General features: G+C 46.6%; 1 protein-coding gene across 4 annotated transcripts in view; it reads left to right on the forward strand.

The window, feature by feature from the left end:
* ARMH4 (armadillo like helical domain containing 4) overlaps window positions 1-17474 on the forward strand; it is a 47045-nt gene extending 29571 nt beyond the window's left edge. For 2 of the 4 annotated variants that reach the window (XM_015865798.2, XM_015865799.2), the window contains exons 6-9: window positions 9729-9760; window positions 10788-10892; window positions 12869-13003; window positions 13202-17474. In XM_015865798.2, coding sequence (XP_015721284.1) covers window positions 9729-9760; window positions 10788-10892; window positions 12869-13003; window positions 13202-13270 — 341 coding nt within the window. In that variant the 3' untranslated portion in view covers window positions 13271-17474. The remainder of the gene's footprint in view (window positions 1-9728; window positions 9761-10787; window positions 10893-12868; window positions 13004-13201) is intronic. The other 2 variants (XM_032444969.1, XM_015865800.2) reach the window with 2 other exon arrangements.
* Window positions 17475-17869: the final 395 nt, after the last annotated feature.

Below are 17869 nucleotides of genomic sequence, written 5' to 3' on the forward strand. Positions count from 1 at the left end.
CAGCCTTTTTTGGCTTTGTGTATTTCTCAAGCACAATGTTGGATAACAATTTCTTTCTCAGGGAAGGCTATTAGTGTTGGCTTTATGATCAGAGCTTGCTCACTGACTGGCTTGCGGGATTTAGCGAAACCCGTTGAAAGATAAGCAGCCAACCCCCTGCTAGAAGTCTGATGAAATGCCTGCATCTTTCTCCAGGCTGATTACTTTTAGCGTGTAATGTGGAGATTTATCTGCATGCCAGGAAACATAAAATGCTGGCAAAGGTCTTTAAATATTTTGTTGTACCTTCTCCTGCTGCTGCCTCTTTTTTGACCTTTGTTGCATCCACATCCCTCGTGGATGATGCTGCATCCTACAAAAGTCACAAACTGGAGTTAGACAAAGATCTCCCTACAGGGGAGTCTCTGTGTGTGATAGAGCATGTGGGCCTGATGCATCCCATCACCTGACAAGGACCTGAGGATCTCAGTAGGAGTGAGAACCCCACAGCTAGTAATGGGTCTTGGGAGAAGATCACTTGGAGCCCCAGCCCTCTTCACATCTCAACTGATGGTTGTGAAGCAGCTGATCAGCTTGGGAAGGATGATATCTGTCCAGTGCATGGGGTCATAGAAAAGGAGAGAATTTGGAGCTTTGGTCTGTTGGTGTATGTGTGTCCAGATAAACTGGGGATGTAGTCATCAAGAACAAATAGAATCACAGAACCACCAAGGTTGGAAAAGATCTCCAAGGTCATCTAGTCCAACCATTCACCTACCACCAATCTTTTCCAACTAAACCATGTCCCTTAGTATCATTTCTCCTCAGTTCTTGAAATACCTCCAGGGATGGTGACTCCACCACCTCCCTGGGCAGCTCATTTCAGCACCTGACTGTTCTTTCAGTGATGATATTTTTCCTAGTATCCAACTTGACCGTCCACTGGCACAGCTTGAGGCCATCACCTTTTGTCCTGTTGCTAGTTACATAGGAGAAGAGGCTGATCCCCACCTCAACACAACCTCCTTTCAGGTCATTGTAGAGAGCGGTAAGGTCTCCCCTGAGCCTTCTCCAAACTAAACAATCCCAGTTCCTTCAGCTGCTCCTCATAGGACTTGTGCTCCAGACTTCATTGCCTTTCTCTGGATGTGTTGTAGGGCCTTAGTGTCTGTCTTGTAGTGAGGGTCCCAAAACTGAACACAGTACTCAAAGTGCAGCCTTGCCAGAACTGATGATTACTTTCCTGCTCCTGCTGGCTGCGCTATTTCTTACACAAGCCAGGGTGTCATCTGTGAAGAGTCGGTATAAACATGGTTTTACACTAGTGGTAGTGCAGCACTGGCACAGGTTGCCCAGAGAGATGGTGGGTACTCAGTCCTTGGGGACATTCAAGATCAGGTTGAAGGGGGCTCTGAGCACCCGATGGAGCTGTGGGTGTCCCTGTTCACTGCAGGAGAATTGGACCAGGCGGCCTTTAAATGTCCCTTCCAACTCAATTTTATCATTTGGTGAAATGAGGTGCATGTCTTGTTGGAACGCCTGTATATGAGTAGTGCCCTTTCACTGTAAGTAAACTGTTAGAGATTATCTAAATGTGCTTGAAGAAAGAGCAGACCCATTCATTTCAGAGCAGAGAGAAAACACACAAAACACCCTCTGACAACTCACTGATTTTGTATTGAGGCATTTTGAAGGCTGAGAACACTGTCAGTGTAAACAGCACAAGGACATCGTAGCCTGTTTAGTGTATCCCTGTCCTCCTGGGGAGTTTTTTCTTCAGGTGTAGGTGGGATCAGGGAGCTGGTGTGCAGGTAGCAAACTAATCTAGTGAAACAAATGGAAAATGCTGTCAAGAGTCAGTCTGAGGATAAATTAACCCTTTCACTTGTAGGACCAAGCAGAACTGGCTGGGAGGTGATGATTTTACAGTGCCTGTTGTGTGGGAGCGAAAGTCAACAAGATTTTGGGATGTTCACTTGTCTTCAGAGCCTCATCTGTAAATACTAATGGGCACTGCAGAAAAGAGCCCTTGAAGCCATTGCAATTAACCTTAAGCTAGAGGAACCCAGGTTAAAGTAGAGTGCCAGAAAGATGTGGAGGTAGGGCTTTCCACCATTGACCTTATGGAGCCAGGCCTGCTTGATCAGGGATTAAATTTGACTTCACAGTATTTCAAAACACCAAACAAAAACAATCCTACCGAGATGCATACTTTGATATTACCGGTCCAGCCATAAAACAAAATTGCTTCTCATCTTCAGTGCCTTTCAGTGTGTTTTTGGTGTGAAGATATTTAGAGATACTTCACCCTCTGCAGGATAAGAGGGGAGCTGCCTTGTCCAGGTTTGTCTACCAAACACACATGTGGCTTCTTCATTTGGATAGCCCGTCATCAGCCTGTCGTGCTCTGCCTCCTAGGAGAGCTTTTATCTGTCAGCCTGGATTCATCTCCAGTCAGCACAGGCTCAGTGAAACCATTTTGGTTTGATTGTCATCATGTCTGAGTCATTATTTCTGAGAAATATCCACTGACTTAAAACACTCATTGCCTCTCGAGGCCCAACTTTTAATAAGAAGCTTTGCTATTAGCTGAAAGGGAAGTGTCATCTGGATAATTGTGATGTGACATTAAAATAGAGCCTTGGGTGAGGCTGGCAGAACTCAGCGCTGCTCTGAACCTCTTGGTGTTGAAGTGGAAATTCTACTTCTCAGGTGGAAGGGCTATATCTGCACTGAAGAGGTTTGCCCCTGTTTTCTCACTGACTCCGACTCCTGCCTCCTTTTGGCTGTAATTATCCAAATCTGCATATATCACATCTGGCTTCACAGTCAATAGATGAAGATAACGTTGCTTGTTTATATTAGAGAGTTGTTGTGAATGCAATTAATAAAGCTGCAAAGTAGTGGAAGAGCTGAATATCATTATGTAATGAGACCTCGTTTGCAATAAATGGTATGAAAAATGATTTCTCGCAAAGAACAACAAACCGTTGTGGGTTTTTAGCCTAATTGTAGATACTTGGTTCTAATTTGTTGTTTGGCATTTCCACGTTAATGAAGAGTTTTAGATATAGTTACTGCATTTATGGCAAACACATTATCATTTGCCAGAAGCGCTGGCTTCTTTAGAAATGGGAGAGCTGAGTAATTATCCTCATTGTGCTGCTCTGGGGAAGGCTCTGCCAGCACTACTGTCCATCTCCCTCTGCAGGGAGTTGTGAAGCATCCACAACTTCTCTGGACTACCAATTTAGGCTGCTCTTACTTGAATTCATGGGATGTACACAGAGGACATCCCACCACTTCACGTAGTAAAAGCTTAGGTAGTGGTTTTCATTCAGAATGCATTACAGCAGGTGGAAGGCACTGTACATGTTACCTTGGCCTGATACTGCCTGTCATTACCTCCCCATCTGCCTTCCTTGCAGGCAGGAAGCATTTCCAAGCTGGGGCTCTCCTGGAGAACACACTGGAAGATCACTGTAATTTTCCTTGTGAGATCCTTCAATTTCCATGCACTCTTTAACCACCAGGGAGGTGGTGGAGTCACCGACCCTGGGGGTATTCAAGGAACGACTGGATGTTGTAGTGAGGGTCATGGTTTAGTGGTAGCTATTGGTAATAGGTGATCGGTTGGACTGGATGATCTTTTAGGTCTTTTCCAACCTTGGTGATTCTATGATTCTATGATTATCTATCATGCATACCCGTAGCATTCCCATGGTAAGGATACTAAAAGGAGTAACAAAGATTAATTTATATTCCTGTGGTTATACAAGAAGTCAATTGCAAGGCTATCGAACCACTGTCAGGATCCATAAACCCCCATTTGGTATTTCAACACAAGAGCATCACATCTGGCTGAGAATCAATGCTCAGTTCATGATGCAGAAGGAATGTGGGATCAGCCTTCTTTTTTGTCGCCAAATGTGGGCAAATGCATTTTCCTTTGGAGTCAAAGCGTGAGCTGCTCAGTCTGCTGTTGTTCCTTAGTATTTGCATGAAAATGAGGCTTTGAGGTAATCAGATTTTATTTCTGGTGTCTAATCGATGCTCAGGGCTTTGTGGTTTAATTACTAGAATAATTGTTTGCTGAAAACGGACTTCAATATCTACTTTTTTTCCTTTGAAAAGCCAATTCCATCATTTTTATTTCCAACCATTTAGCACTTTATTGATCTTTGTGTCATTTCTTGATGGATGCTGCATCTTTCCAGCCAAAATAAAGGCCAGATCTTGAAATAAGAAAAATAAATTCTTTGTCTTAAATACGAAAATGGAAAATGCCCCATTTCAGTGTTGCTTGCTGCAGGCAGGTCATTCATATGGTGTCCCCAGGAAAAATGATGCTGAAAAGTTCACTCTGTATAGAAGGAAAAAACAACCAAGCCAAGAATATTTTCACAACCCTATGAGTGTTAGACTTAAACTGAGATACAGAGAGAAGTGTTGTAGTTTAACTGCTGCTCTCTTAAGATAGATGAGAAGGTGTTAGAGGGACATGGAAGTCCAGTGGCTTAGAGAAAGGTGAAGTGAAGGGTGGATTGAGAAGCTGCAAAAAGGAATCATAGAATCATTTGAGTTGGAAGGAACCTTTAAAGGTCATCTTCTCTTCTACAGAGACACCCACAGCTCCATCAGGTGCTCAGAGTCCCATCCAACCTGACCATGGGTGTCTCCAAGGACAGGGCACCCACCACCTCTCTGGGCAACCTGTGCCAGTGCTTCACCACCCTCAGTGTAAAAAACCTTATATCCAGTCTCAGTCTCTCCCCTTTTAGTTTGTTGTTTATTTACATATTGCTACCCAATTAGTACTACGTAAGCATGGCAAGTGAGATCAGCTAAAGCAGAGTGGGTTCTTGCTGCAAATCCACATGTCACTGCAGGATGTGTGCAGTCATAGAGAGCCTGGCCCAATGTGAGCACTGGCAGAGGCCATTCCAGTAAGCAGCGTTTGCATCTCATCTCCCAGAGCGCGGGTAGTTTTGTATGCTGTGTGATCCCATAGATGTGTGATCGTACAATGCATTATGACAGGCTGTTCACAGCAGCATCCTGCTGATGCCTTGTGCTCTTTGGATGCTGAGGGCTTTTCTACCTTCACTGCGCTTTAACATCTTGTGCCTGCCTGGGATCACTGAGGGAAAAACAAGCAGTTCATTTAAGCCAACAAGTGATTTCAAGGCACCGTAGACCTGAGTTTACAGGAAGATGCAAAGGCTGAAAGGCAGAGCCACTGCCAGACTTTCACGATGGAAAATGGCTTTAAAAGGGCAAAATCAGGAGAAAGCTGACTGCATGCCCTGGAGATGGCAGTGTCGAAAGCATCTTTGTAGTAAAAGGAGGAGTTAGGAAGCGCACCTCAGCTTTTTAGGTATAGTTTATTAGATATGGAGGCTGGTGGCCCTGCATGTGGCAGGGGGTTGGAGGTGGATGATCCCTATGGTCCCTTCCAACCCAAGCCATGCTGTGATTCTATGACTATCATTCCGCTTGCTGGGTGAGCACGGCTGTTTCTCCTCAGCTCTTCCCTTTCTCTCCGTGGCTGTAGCAGAAATTCATCAAAATTCTTGTCGGGTAGAAATAGTTTTTCTTCTGGAATTAAAAATACGCTGCCTTCCAGCAGAATGCCATTTTCTCTATTATTTATTTGCGCTCGTAAGTAAATTGGCAGTTGTATATTCTAAGGAAAAGGAGCCGATGCAGCTTTGTGCCATTAAGTTGTCAGAGCCGAGCAGACGAAGCACGGAGCACTTCTGCAAAATTGCTCTCTGTACCCTCATTTAAAAGAAAGTTTTACCTGCAAGAGAAAGAGATGAAATCTGTGACATAGAGAATGGATTGCCCGACGTCTCCAGGCTGATTTAAAGCAATCGATCTGTTCTTTATTTTTAAGGTTTTAAGGCCTTGTGCAGGTGTGCAGCTTGGGGTTTGTGCGTGCCTTTGTGTGTGTAAGTGGGGAGGAGGGGAGCTGCCTACAGCAAATTGCTTTGCACTGGGGTGCAGCAAAGAGACTGAGCAGGAGGAGCATAACATGCCGTCCTTCAGACCTTGCTTCTGCCCTTTGGAGTGTATATGGAAACTTGGGTGCCGTGCTTTCAAAACCAGTTGTTTGTGATGGAGAACTGTTAAGACAGAAGGTGCTGGCTGTACAGATCACTATCAACACACTCTGGGTTGAAGATGCGATGGCTGGGTGTGAACGTATAGCGAGGTGTGCAGGTCAGAGGGAGAACGTGCTGTTTTGTTGTGGAAAAACAGGATTGCTTTAGGTGATAAAAAGGGAAATATGATTAAAACAAGCTGATAAAGTGGAAACTGAAGTGACAAGATAAAATAGCAGGGCATTCAGGATGATAAGGGAGAACTGGAACCAATGGGTCGAGGGCATGAATTATTGATTGTAATCTTCACCTGTAGGATGTCATTGCATTTTCTTATCTCTGGAGGGGAGAGAACAAATGAGAAGTGAACAGAATTATTAAGCAACTTTATTGTGGTATTGGGGGGGATAATTGGGCAATGAGGATTATTTCTAGTGGACAAAGCATACAGCCTTGAGGACTTGTGCTACTGATTCCTGAGGGCACTGGGGGGGGGGGGAGCAGGAAGAAGCCTCTGGAGAGACATTGAACATCAGGGGTAAACCCTGAGACTGGTGCTTTGCAGCACGTTTGAAGTGAGAACAAAAGGGGATTCCAGAGGCCTGGCCAGTGAAGAAGAATGTATTTGAAGATGAGCAGCCCTCTGAATAGAAGCAAGAAGTGAGACTGTAAGCAAAGGCTACCTGTAGGGATTGAGGGAAGGGAGAGCACAGCAGCTTCCCAGCCAGTTCCTCCTCAGTTCTCTGTTGTAAGTTACATCATATCACTCTCTCTTTCAAGAGGAGCCCGGAACAAAAAACATTAAATGAGCAGCTTTGTGTATCCTGGCTGAATCCATTCATATAGGGGATGCAAAGCTGTGGGACACAGTGGAAAGCTTAGGTGTGGGATGAGGGTGCTAAGGAGGGGAGATTCCCTCCTTAGTGTTGACACTGTGGCTTCTTAATGGCTGCTTGGGCACTTCTGAAGGGCAAAATGGACTGAAAATAGCACCGTGTATCTGTAACTGAACTCATCCCAGCTGCTCAGACTCCAGTTCCAGCTGTGCTCTGTGTTTGGCACAGGCACTGTCATCCCCTGTGCAGCTCAGGCTGACCTGAGCTGGTAAATCTTAAGCTAGATGTTATTTAAAATTAATTTGAGGAGATGCAGATGTTCTATAAATCACTGAGGAAATGTCAGATTATTCATGCAATTTTCAGAAGTGCTCCACAGTGGTCTGACTCAGCTCCCTGTGAAGCCCAGAGCTCAGCATTAAGCAAAGGCAGAGTCTGTGCTGGTCACTACCCTCAAAAAGCCATGGGAGAGGAGCTGGCACTGCAGACCTGGAGGACTAATGTTGCACCCGGAGGCTGAAGCCATTTGTTGAGGCCATTGAGTGATCAGGGAAGGCAAAAGAAAGAGAAGGATGAAAAATACATGGAACAGAGTATTTGTTAGTGATTATTTGCTTGGCTTCATTGGCAATTCTCCTGGTGTTCTTGGAGAGCTTTTTGTTTCTCTAAGAAATGGCAGTCCATAGTGTTCCTCTTCCAAGACCAAGTTGAGAATAGTCATCATGTATAATGATGCCTAAGGAGAGGCTGCAGTCTGGAATCAACTGATGGCAACCATTAAGTGTAAATATAAATCCCGACTTAATAAAGGGTCCTATTTCCTCCCCACACTTAGCATCCACATGTATGTAAATGACTGGAACAGAAAGTGCTTGCTGTCGGTGACACAGCGGCTTGTCATTTCCTCAGTAATGTTAAAACAGCTCTGTGCATGAGTAGCATCAAAAGTGCTTGTCACACACAGCAATCTGCTGAGCACTGACTTGACACAGGAGCCATCCAGCAGCCCGGGGGAGCATCTCACAGAGGCATCCAGCTTGGCACAAACCACGTCGTGTTGTTCTCAGGCTGGTTCCTGAAGGTTTCTGACATGTGCTCTACCTTGCTGAAAACAAGGTCGTTTTTAATAACAGGCCATTGTATAAATAGCAAATGTGAATCTGTACTGTAGCGTTTGTGGGTCCCATCGGGCATGCTGATGTTGTTTTGCGAAGCAGAGGGGAATGAAGCCAGAATTTGTATTTGTTGAAAGTAGAGTATTATTAGATCATCTCCCCAGTGGAAATAGCAGCCCCTACATGCAAACTGTCAGAAACACTGCGGAGTTAATTGCTGCTTTAGAGGCGCTGATGTTCAGCTGTGGGAAAGTGGGTCGACTATTGACAAGATCACCAGTCCAATGTAATTACTGTGGAAGGCATATAAAAATAGGCTTTGTGCTTAGCTAGAGCTGTGGCCGGCTGAGCATCGTGGCAGCTTTAGCTGTCTCTGTGTATGCACTGCAGGGACGCACAGAGCTGCCTCTATGTGTGCACTGAGGACATCAGTCAAGATCTTCCAAGCATGCGCTGTGATTTAAAAGCCGTTGTTGTGTGTCCCTGACACACAGACCCTGATCCTCCTGCTATATGACACAACAGTATCAGGAATAAATGAGAGTCAGCATAAGGCTCTTTGGCAAGAGTTTTGGGATGGTTTCTCTTGGTTTGCAGTGTTGGTGTTGTTTTTATTTATCTCCTAACCACTGTGCTTCTTGTATGTGAGACATAAAAAGGTGATGTACTGATGGTCATGGTGCTGCACCTTCGCCTCTGTGCTGTCATTGCAGAAGAATGGCTCTCCTAATGACACGTGTACACCAACATGCAAGCCCTAACATTGTTAACAAAAGATTTGAAGGGTGCTCCTATAAGAAGGCAGGCTTGGAAGTAAAGTCTCCCTCCATAAACATCGCGTTCCATTTGGGATCTAACATACTTTGAGGGAAATAAACCACAGAAAGATATGGGCACAGCAGAGGTTCTGCTCGTGTCCCCATGGAGTAAGAGATCCTTGCTTAAAGAGCTTAAAGCACAGTTGCTGAACTCTGGTACCTCTAACTCATTTCTTGGCCATCTCCTGTGAGTAGGAATTCATTGAAGCAACCAGCAACTGCTCAGCAGTTTGTCCTCCATGCACAGCAGACAGATGTAGAACTGCCGATGGAGTCACCAAGTTGTGCACTCAGTGCCAAGCACCTGCGGTTCTTTGATACCAGCTACAGATTTCATCCCCAAGTACACGCCAGTCAACACTTCTAATTCTTGGATATCCCTTTTCATGGGATTTATGTGGCCTGTTAGGAAGTGAAAGTGTCTGTGATGGCAGTACAAATTTCCTTGGTTTGGTATTTCAGCCCCTCCAGCACTTTCCCTGTCCTCAGATAGTACATGGTGACAACCCAGAGCAGGCAGTGGATGCTTCCAGAAAAGCCAGGCAGTAGAAAACAAGGAATAATGCCTTCTTAGGTGTCAGTGCAGGCTTGTGCCTAACAGAGGATAGAGCCATGCTGTAAGATAGAGCCATGCTGTAAGGTTACCTCCTTGTCTGACATTCCAGTGTGTGGATGAGAAGTGCTGGTTCAAAAAGAGTTTCTCTTGTTCATTTGCTGCATTTTCTCTTCTTTGTGAACGAGAAGAGTGGAAATCTAATGAAATATGTTATCAGCTTGTCAAGTTAATGAATATCAATTTCAATACTATGATTATTATCTGTTACTAATTAACATCAGTAAGACGATTCTAACTTTTTTTGTCTTATTTTTCAGTGAGAAGCTGGATGGAGAAGCTGAAAGATAAGGTAGGAGGCTCAGTGTTTCTCTCAATGACTTCAAAAGCAGAAACATTTTTCCTTGCAGGAATAAATAAGCTTTTGCCAGTGCAGTTTGTTCTATCTGCAAAGACGATTGAGAAGGGGTTTAGCATTTCCACTGGGAGACAATGAACCAGATGCTGCTGTTGTATAGATTGGTGTAAATCCACAGCATATCACTGGCAGGTAGCTAAGAGCAAAATGAAAGACAGGGGTGTTGGATGGACTTCTCTGCACCAGATGTTCACCTTCTCTTCTAACTCCCAGAGTTGCTTTTTTATTGCCCTCTTAGTTTCCCCCACCCCTTTTCTCTCAGCCCAAAGCTTGGCTCTGGCTGTGTGCTTTAGCATCACCTCAGGGCCAGACCTCTCCTGCCTCATATACAAGAAGAGCTGCCAGTTCCTGGAAGGAGAGGGAGTGAACATAGGGCAACTGAAAAGATACCAGACCCTGATCCTCTTTCCCTGACATTACAGAGTGGTGGTATGTGGAATAATGAGTTTTACCAGCCACAGACTGATACATTTTCAGGCTTTGCTACCCTAGGGCAAATATTAACATTTTGAAATGATGGTGAAACCTTCCAAATGCTTTGTTGACAGTGTTAAAGCAGTGAAGCTAGAAATGAAGTGACGGGAGTGTTTCAAGACAGTAATACTTTGTGGCTCAGTAGGGCTTAGAAACTCTTCTTTAGGATCAGCACAGATAAAAAGACAAAGAATGAAGAACTCTGGCCCCTGAAAACACATAGAATCATTGAATTGTTGGGTTGCAAGTGACCTTAAAGCCCATCCAATTCCACCCCCTGCTGTGGGCTGGGTGCCCTAACCAGCTGAGGCTGCCTAGAGCCCAATCCACAGCCTTGGGCACCTCCAGGGCTGGGGCACCCATAGTCTCTTTGGGCAACCTGCAGGAAAGAATGGGTCTGAGTGTCAGTTTTCCAGGACTGAGGAATGAAAGGATTGAGGAAGGTTCGTGCATGGCCCTTGTTGAGTTGATTTTCTGCCCACAATAGGGAGGAGACATGTCTAGTGCCAACTTTGCTCATAGCAGAGCATCCTGGCCTGGGATTCAGCCAGAGCGAGCGTTGCAAGGACAGAGAATGGTTTTCCCAGCGAAGGTAAAAAGCAGACACTGAGGCTGGTTGGGTGCCTGGAGGGATTGCAGCATGTACGTGTGTCACCTGCTCACACCAGAGCACCACAAGAACTAGGGGGCATCGTGTGCCTGCTGTGTATTTCACTTTGTTTCTTGTTGGCTACCCTTTTATGTTCCCACGAGGAGGGTGCATGTTCCAGTCTCCAGCAGAGTTGCTGTGTGGGGTCTGGTCATTTGCAGTGTTGATATAACCAGGGATCTGCTGGTGTGCATTGAAAAGAGAGATATCTCCTTCCTGCAGGGTATGGCACTGGGGAAGGCAGATCTTGCATCTTGCTCGTTTTCCTTAACCATTTTTTCCCCTCAGAAAAGACCAGCAAAACCCACTCCTCACCAGCAACCAAGTGCTGATGAGCCAAACCATGCGCAAATCACACCTGCACACCCTGTTTCTTCCTTCCTCTTGTTGTCAGCACCCGTCTTAATACCTGCCTTTTCCATGCACTGTTGGCAGAGCCCTATCATAGAGCCATAGGACATCCTGAGTCAGAAGGGACCCATAAGGATCACTGAGTCCAACTCCTGGCTTTACAGAGCACCACTCAGCAAGAAGACCCTGTGTCTGAGAGGGTTGTCCAGACACTCCTTGAACTCCATCAGCTCAGGGTTGTGCCCACCGCCCTGTGGGAAAGAGCCTTTCCCTGTTATCCAACCTGATTCTCCCCTGTTCTCTCTGCCAGGAAGGTCAATATGAGCAACTGGTGTCCATAAAGAAATTTCATCTTCCCCATGGGCAGTGAGTGCGAAATGGCTTTGGAGGTGCCTGTAGAGTGGGGTTCTATATCAAACAAATGCCAAAGCCCTCATAGATTGGGCCATGTGATGCAGGAGGGCTGGGAGGACAGGTTCACAATGCAGGCACTGGGGGTACAAACCATTGGTGCAATTGTTGAGAAAGGCTGTAAAAGGGCACGGGATGAGCAGATTGGAAATGCTCATGGACAGACTGGAGAGTCCATCGTATTAAAACCAGTTATTTCTGGTGCAGAAACTCAACTGGACAGCAGCTAAAAAGGCATTTCCTACCTCCTCTCGCCTCTTGTGCCAGCAGCACTGTTCCCAGAAATAGAACTACCCACGCTGCACTAATTAGGTCACCCGATTAAAGTGCCTTAATTGCCTGGTGGAGATGCAGGCTTTTTGCCACGTTCTCACTCACCTCCTTTCTCGGGAACTCGGGTGCCGCACAGAACTCCCTGCAAAGTGCAGTGTTGAGCAGGGCTGGCTTTGCTAGAAGGCACCGCAGGATGCAGCCCTGAGCACTGGGATTCAGGCATGAAGGTGTTCCTATTTAAAGAGCCTTGCAGGATCTGGAGGGGTCTATGAGAGCCCAACAGCCCTTGTTAGCACTGTGTCTGTCCCAGATGAAAGCAGTCGTTTCCATTCTCCAGGTAAGGACGTGAATTGTGCATCTGTCCCCTGGCTGGTGTAAAATCTATTCTGGGTGGGTAGATGGGGAATGGTAAAGCTGCAGAGAGTGAAGGCGGCACTGACAGGGAGTGAGCTGTGCCTACCTGCCCTGCTCCACTGAGAGCCCAGCCTGAGCTAAGTGAGGATGCTGTAGCAGTTTGACACTTTAAATCTTAATTTTCATTCCAACAGTAAAATAATTAACACTTAGGAATATTTTCACAAGGATTTCAAACGTTTCCATATTATTCACGAAAGCCAAGGGGATTCCAGTTGGACTGGCTGGGGCTACCATCATATCCACCCCATAGTGTGTCAGCACAGCTGCTTTGGCATCTGTGCTCTTTCAGAGACCCAGATGTTGTGTCCCTTCCTGGAAACAGACCTCGTCCCATGCAGGTGATGATGAAGTTTCAAATACAATAAAGTATAAGAAAAGTGTGGGGTTGTATCAGTCCTGGACTGGTGGAAAAGGACTCTGAAGAGCTGCTGCTGTGAGTGCTGCTCAGTTTGTCTGTCTCCCACCAGGCAGGGTACATGTCGGGGATGCTGGTTCCTGTAGGAGTCGGGATAGCTGGAGCCCTCTTTATCCTTGGAGCACTTTACAGCATTAAGATTATGAGTCGCCGGAGGAGGAACGGCTCGAAGAGGCATAAAAGAAAGGTAGAGCAACTGCCAAGGAAGGGAAAAAGCTGATCTGTCCCCACCACTTTGCAGTTCAGTTCATCATCTTGGTTATAACCTGGTGATGGGGGGTGGTTTCTCTGGGGCGATGCACCTGGAGTGCTGGGGGAGGGATCCGGATGCTGCTCCTTTTAGTTTTGTAGGTGGAGCTCATTAACATTTCTTTTTTACCCCCAGCAGAGGGAATTTAACAGCATGCAAGACCGAGTGATGCTCCTCGCCGACAGCTCTGAAGACGAATTCTGAATTGAACTGCAGTGCCCTTGTGATATCCAGTGACTTATAGAAGGAGGGAGGGGAGGAAAAGAAAAGAAGGAAGGACTTTCTGCTGCATCGCTGCTCTCAGCCACCCCAAACACCGAGCAGCGGTTGGTACCACCCCGTCGAACCAGCATGCTATGCTCAACGTGTACTGCGCAGTGATGTTTGTTTTGATACAGTAGTGAGATTTCACGTTCACACCCGGCGCCTCATTCAGATCCACAGCACATCTCGTTGCAGCTGGAGCTGATCTGTACGGATGATTATTTTCCTATTATCCTGGTGTACTATTTCGGTCCTGGCTGGCAGTAATCTACTCATAACAATAGCTCTCACCTAACCTGGGAATGGAAATCTTTACTGTGAATGACTTATGTCCACTTTGTTAATTTTAAATGTTAACATTACTTGAGCTAGAGTTCATTAGTGCTGAGATTAGCTGCTCTGCTTGATTAATGAATTACCCACTTGAACTGTATCCCTCATCACCTGAGAAGTGCCCGAGTACAGTGTTGTTGATACAGTTTGAAGCACATTCCTATGCTCTTCTCCCCAGTTCCCACCCCTGCCTTCAGCTCTGCTCCTCGCTTCTTGGAGACACTTGGGAATGGCCTCAACTCTTGATTCACTACAACAATTTTAGTCCATTTCCAACCAGCACCGTCTGTTACAGCACAATAAATATCAGAGCTCACGTACTGATGGGTAGCCTTGCATGGATCACTTAGCTTTTGTTCATTGTGCAGGTAGGTAAAAGGAAAGCCAGGTCAGAGGTTTCCTCAGCTTCTGCTGCCTGTACGAAGGCACCAGTGACTGCTTCTCCTCTAACACATGGCTGCGTTCACATCGAGGTGGCAGTGAAGCGTGTCTCCTTCCCCAGCTGCAAGTTCCATTTTCAGCCTCTGAAAAGCTCCGTGAATGGCAGAACCTTTGGGAGATCTGATGGGTCTTGTCTCCGTACCACCAAACACAAGGAAGGCATCAAAGGTGGTTGAGCTGTCAGGGTGTCACGAGGCTCCTGGCTGCTGGAAAGCAGCAGTATCCCCAGTTGGAGGCATGTCCAGAGCAGGTGAGATGGTTGAGCTGGGAACTCTTGGCCATAGGGAAGACGTGTAGCTGTAGGACAGATGGCTGTGGAGGGCTGTGGAGATGGATCCTAACGGTGCCTTGGGGTGAGGGCAAGCTGCCTGTAGTGCTAGCAGCAAGTTGCAGAGGGAAACAGACAGTGTCTGATGTCATTGAACCAAACAGGGGGAGCTAATGGTGCTTTGCAGTTGAAATAGCTAACAACAAAGGGCTGCGTTACTTATCTCTCTTGACAGTTGTGAAATGACTCTTTAATCTTATGTGTATGCAAAATATCCATGTTTCCAAGGGGGAAATCACTGTTCTGTGAGGAGTCATCCTTCATAAAGCAAACAGCATCTGTCACCGAAGGAGGCTTGGTTAGAGAAATGAGATCAGACTGAGCTGAGTCCCACTTTTTCTTGGAGGAGGTGTGAGGGAAGGGTGAATGAGGTGACACTCATATAGGGCTTCATCTTCAGTGAAGGTGAAAAGGCTGCCAGGTTGCCGGGGTCAGATATAGTTGATGGTAAGCATATGTCTCGTGGGATTGTGTGATAGAGACAACATTCAGAAGAGCACACCAGAAGAATCTGAAGCTCAGTTCTCTTTTCAGAGGGTCCTCTGAACAATAAGTCATCAGATGGACATCCAAGTTCCAAGGAAGCAATGCTCTTCAGAGCCCGGGTGCTTTCCTGCTGGCCTTCCCCTCCCATCCAGTGAGTCACCTGGAGGACAGTCAGGACGACCTGTTTTCGAAATGCTGCTACCAATGCTAGTCTTCCAGTCCTGGAGCTGTGTGTGGCCCTTGTGCTCATCCCACTGGGTGGTGGGAAGCAGGTCGGGGGGAAAGCCATCAGCGCACCAGGCAGTGTCCCTTTTTCTGTCCCTTTAGGACAAGCTCACCCAGCCACAGTGTTTGCCTCTCTCCCCTTTCATTCCTGCAGCTTTCGTCAGGAAGATGTTGCTTTGCTAAAAACAGCCCCAGATCTCTCAACAGCCACTGCCTGGGAGCCCTCTGTTAAGTCCCTACCCAAAACTGAAGTCTTTTTTTCATTACAAGTGGTCAGTCCAAGGTAAGAACTTCCCTTCTGGACTGGTCACTTCTTGTTTCCTTCTCATTTCTATCTCTTTTGGAGCCTGCAGGTGCTTAGGAGATGTTAACAGCCTGCTAGCATAGGGCTGCTGGGCCAAGTAGCCTGGGGGAGCAGTTGCCAGTGACTGCTGCATAGAGCAGGGCTACCAGCAAGATCCAAACAGCTGGGGATCAGCAGGGCTTTGTGCAACAGCAGCCTGAGAAGGGCAGCCTCTTCTCAACTTCCCTGTTAACAGTGATGTGCCTGTGCTGTTTGTGATAACTGCAGACATCACATTGATAACCAACGAGCTCCTAGGCAGAGGGGAGGAGGAGGATGGCTGAACAAGGCTGCTGGTGTGAGTGCAGGTAATGCAGCCCTGGCAGGGCTGTTTGGGTGGGTTGTCAGTTTGATGGATTGAAAAGGCTGGTGGGGAGGCAATGTGGCCTTTCATTGTGCTAATTAATCCTCAGTTTGGGAAACATTTTCTATAGTGACAATCAGTTTCACTGTCTCTCTTCTTCTCAGCCCTTGACATAGTGGATTTAAATTAAAGGCAGCGTGGTCTGTTAGACAAAGCTGGTGTCTGATGGCACTGTGTGGGTGACCTGGTATCTATGAAAGCCACGCAGCTCCCATTGAGGACACAAAGTGGGTGGCTGTGATGCTGGTCATCAGCTGTGCCACGGGTAAGGATGGCATTGCTGCAGGTATCTGACTGGTTGTTCTACAGATAACTGGGCAGCCTGTAGCCAAATGGGGTGTCCAGCCATATGCACAGCTCGGTGTCGGCTCTGGGGTCTGTGCTTTAGCCAGATCTGTGGATAGAAGGGTTGCTCAAAGATTATGCTTGTACTTCAGCTTCATTCCAGTCCTGGCTCTAGCTCTGACCCCCACTCTACCATGCTTTGCTCCTGGGTTTGCTACCCACCAATACGGTGCCTTGAGTGGGAGCTGCTGGTTGGTGGGGGCTTACTGTAGGCCAGCTTTACGAGATCCCAACCAACGTCCCTTTGAAATAGAGGTCTTTAATAGTTATCTTTGGTCAAGCACCTACCCAAGAGCCTGGATGCTCCTCATATCTTCCAATTTAGTTCTCCTTGGGGTGGAGGCAAGAGGGGCAGCCACAAGCAACCTTATGTCCCAGTGAGACTTCCAGGAGCTCTTGGAGCACAGACGGGGTTTTCTGCAGAGCCTCTGATGTCAGTGGGATTCCTGCAGGTCCTTAAAGCACAAGCAGCATCCAGTTCCTTCTCCTCTCATCCAAGACTGGTAGATTTTGGACTGGGCACTTAAAGGTATTTTGTGTGCAACTCTTGGAGTTAGATTAATTTGCTGGAAATTATCAGATTGCAGCTTGGGGAGGGAGAGGGTTTCCAATGGGAACTGAAGCCTCGGGTCTCTTAAAGCTCTGCTGGTTCCGTTTGTATCCCCAGATTTCTAAAATAAAAAGCCAAACAGATTCTTTTGAGAAATAAAGGAGAAGAAAAGCAGCAGAAATGCCCTCTGGCCCTGCATGCTTAGTGCTGGGTGACCTGAATGAAGAGGTGGGTTGTGCCACTGCTATGCAGCCTGAGCCCATTGCGACGGCACAGCTGCAAGGACGACTTTGCTGCAGCAATAACCCTCTCCTGACTTGGCACAAGACACGTAGCTCACCTCTGTTTTCCCATAGATGCCCAGCTTGGGATTTCTTGATAGCACAAGCCAGAATTTGTTGTAGGCAACACTCAACCCTTCCAGCATTCACAGCCCCATCTCCAATAGGATGAAGCAGCCTGTCTGATGCGCAGCCCTTGCCATGATGAAATGTTCCTGCACTCCACAGCTGCTGATTTTTTATGGTGTCTCTAATGCCAGGTGTTCACCTTAGATGAAGTTCCTTTGGACTGCACTGCTTCCATAGAGGGATATTAGCAGTCCTCATGCTTTCTTGTGGTTTTCAATTTCGGACGAGACCAACTCCTCATACTGTAACTATGGAATGTAGCACTTTGTTAAAGTAAAACATTGGAAAATAAAAAGCTGGCCATCATAGCTGACTTTAAGCACCTTGTCTCCCTGATCTGTGGTTCATTGTGTGCTCTGTCTCCAGTAAAGCTGCAAAGTGATTGCTTAGAGATTCAGATGTTGCATTTATTAATCTTAGAGATTCAGATGTTGTTTGGTGCAAGGATGAGAGCTGGGCTTGCAGTGGGACACAGTGAAAAGTTTCAGGCTGGGTCGCATTTACCTGGAGGTAAGTGTTGGCTTTGGGCTGTACTGAATAACACCCAGATTCCTCAGGCTAGACTTTGAGGAGCTGTAAGGGAACCCAACACTGACATGTTTGTGATGTTGAACTTAAAGCCAGAAGCTTCTTTGTCTGCACCAGGACATTTTATCCCACCTGGTGTGACTTGTGAGCAAGGGCCTGTGCACAAACCTTTCAAGGCCTCAGTGA

This window comes from Coturnix japonica, chromosome 5, assembly GCF_001577835.2.
Source record: "Coturnix japonica isolate 7356 chromosome 5, Coturnix japonica 2.1, whole genome shotgun sequence".
Lineage (NCBI taxonomy): Eukaryota > Metazoa > Chordata > Aves > Galliformes > Phasianidae > Coturnix > Coturnix japonica.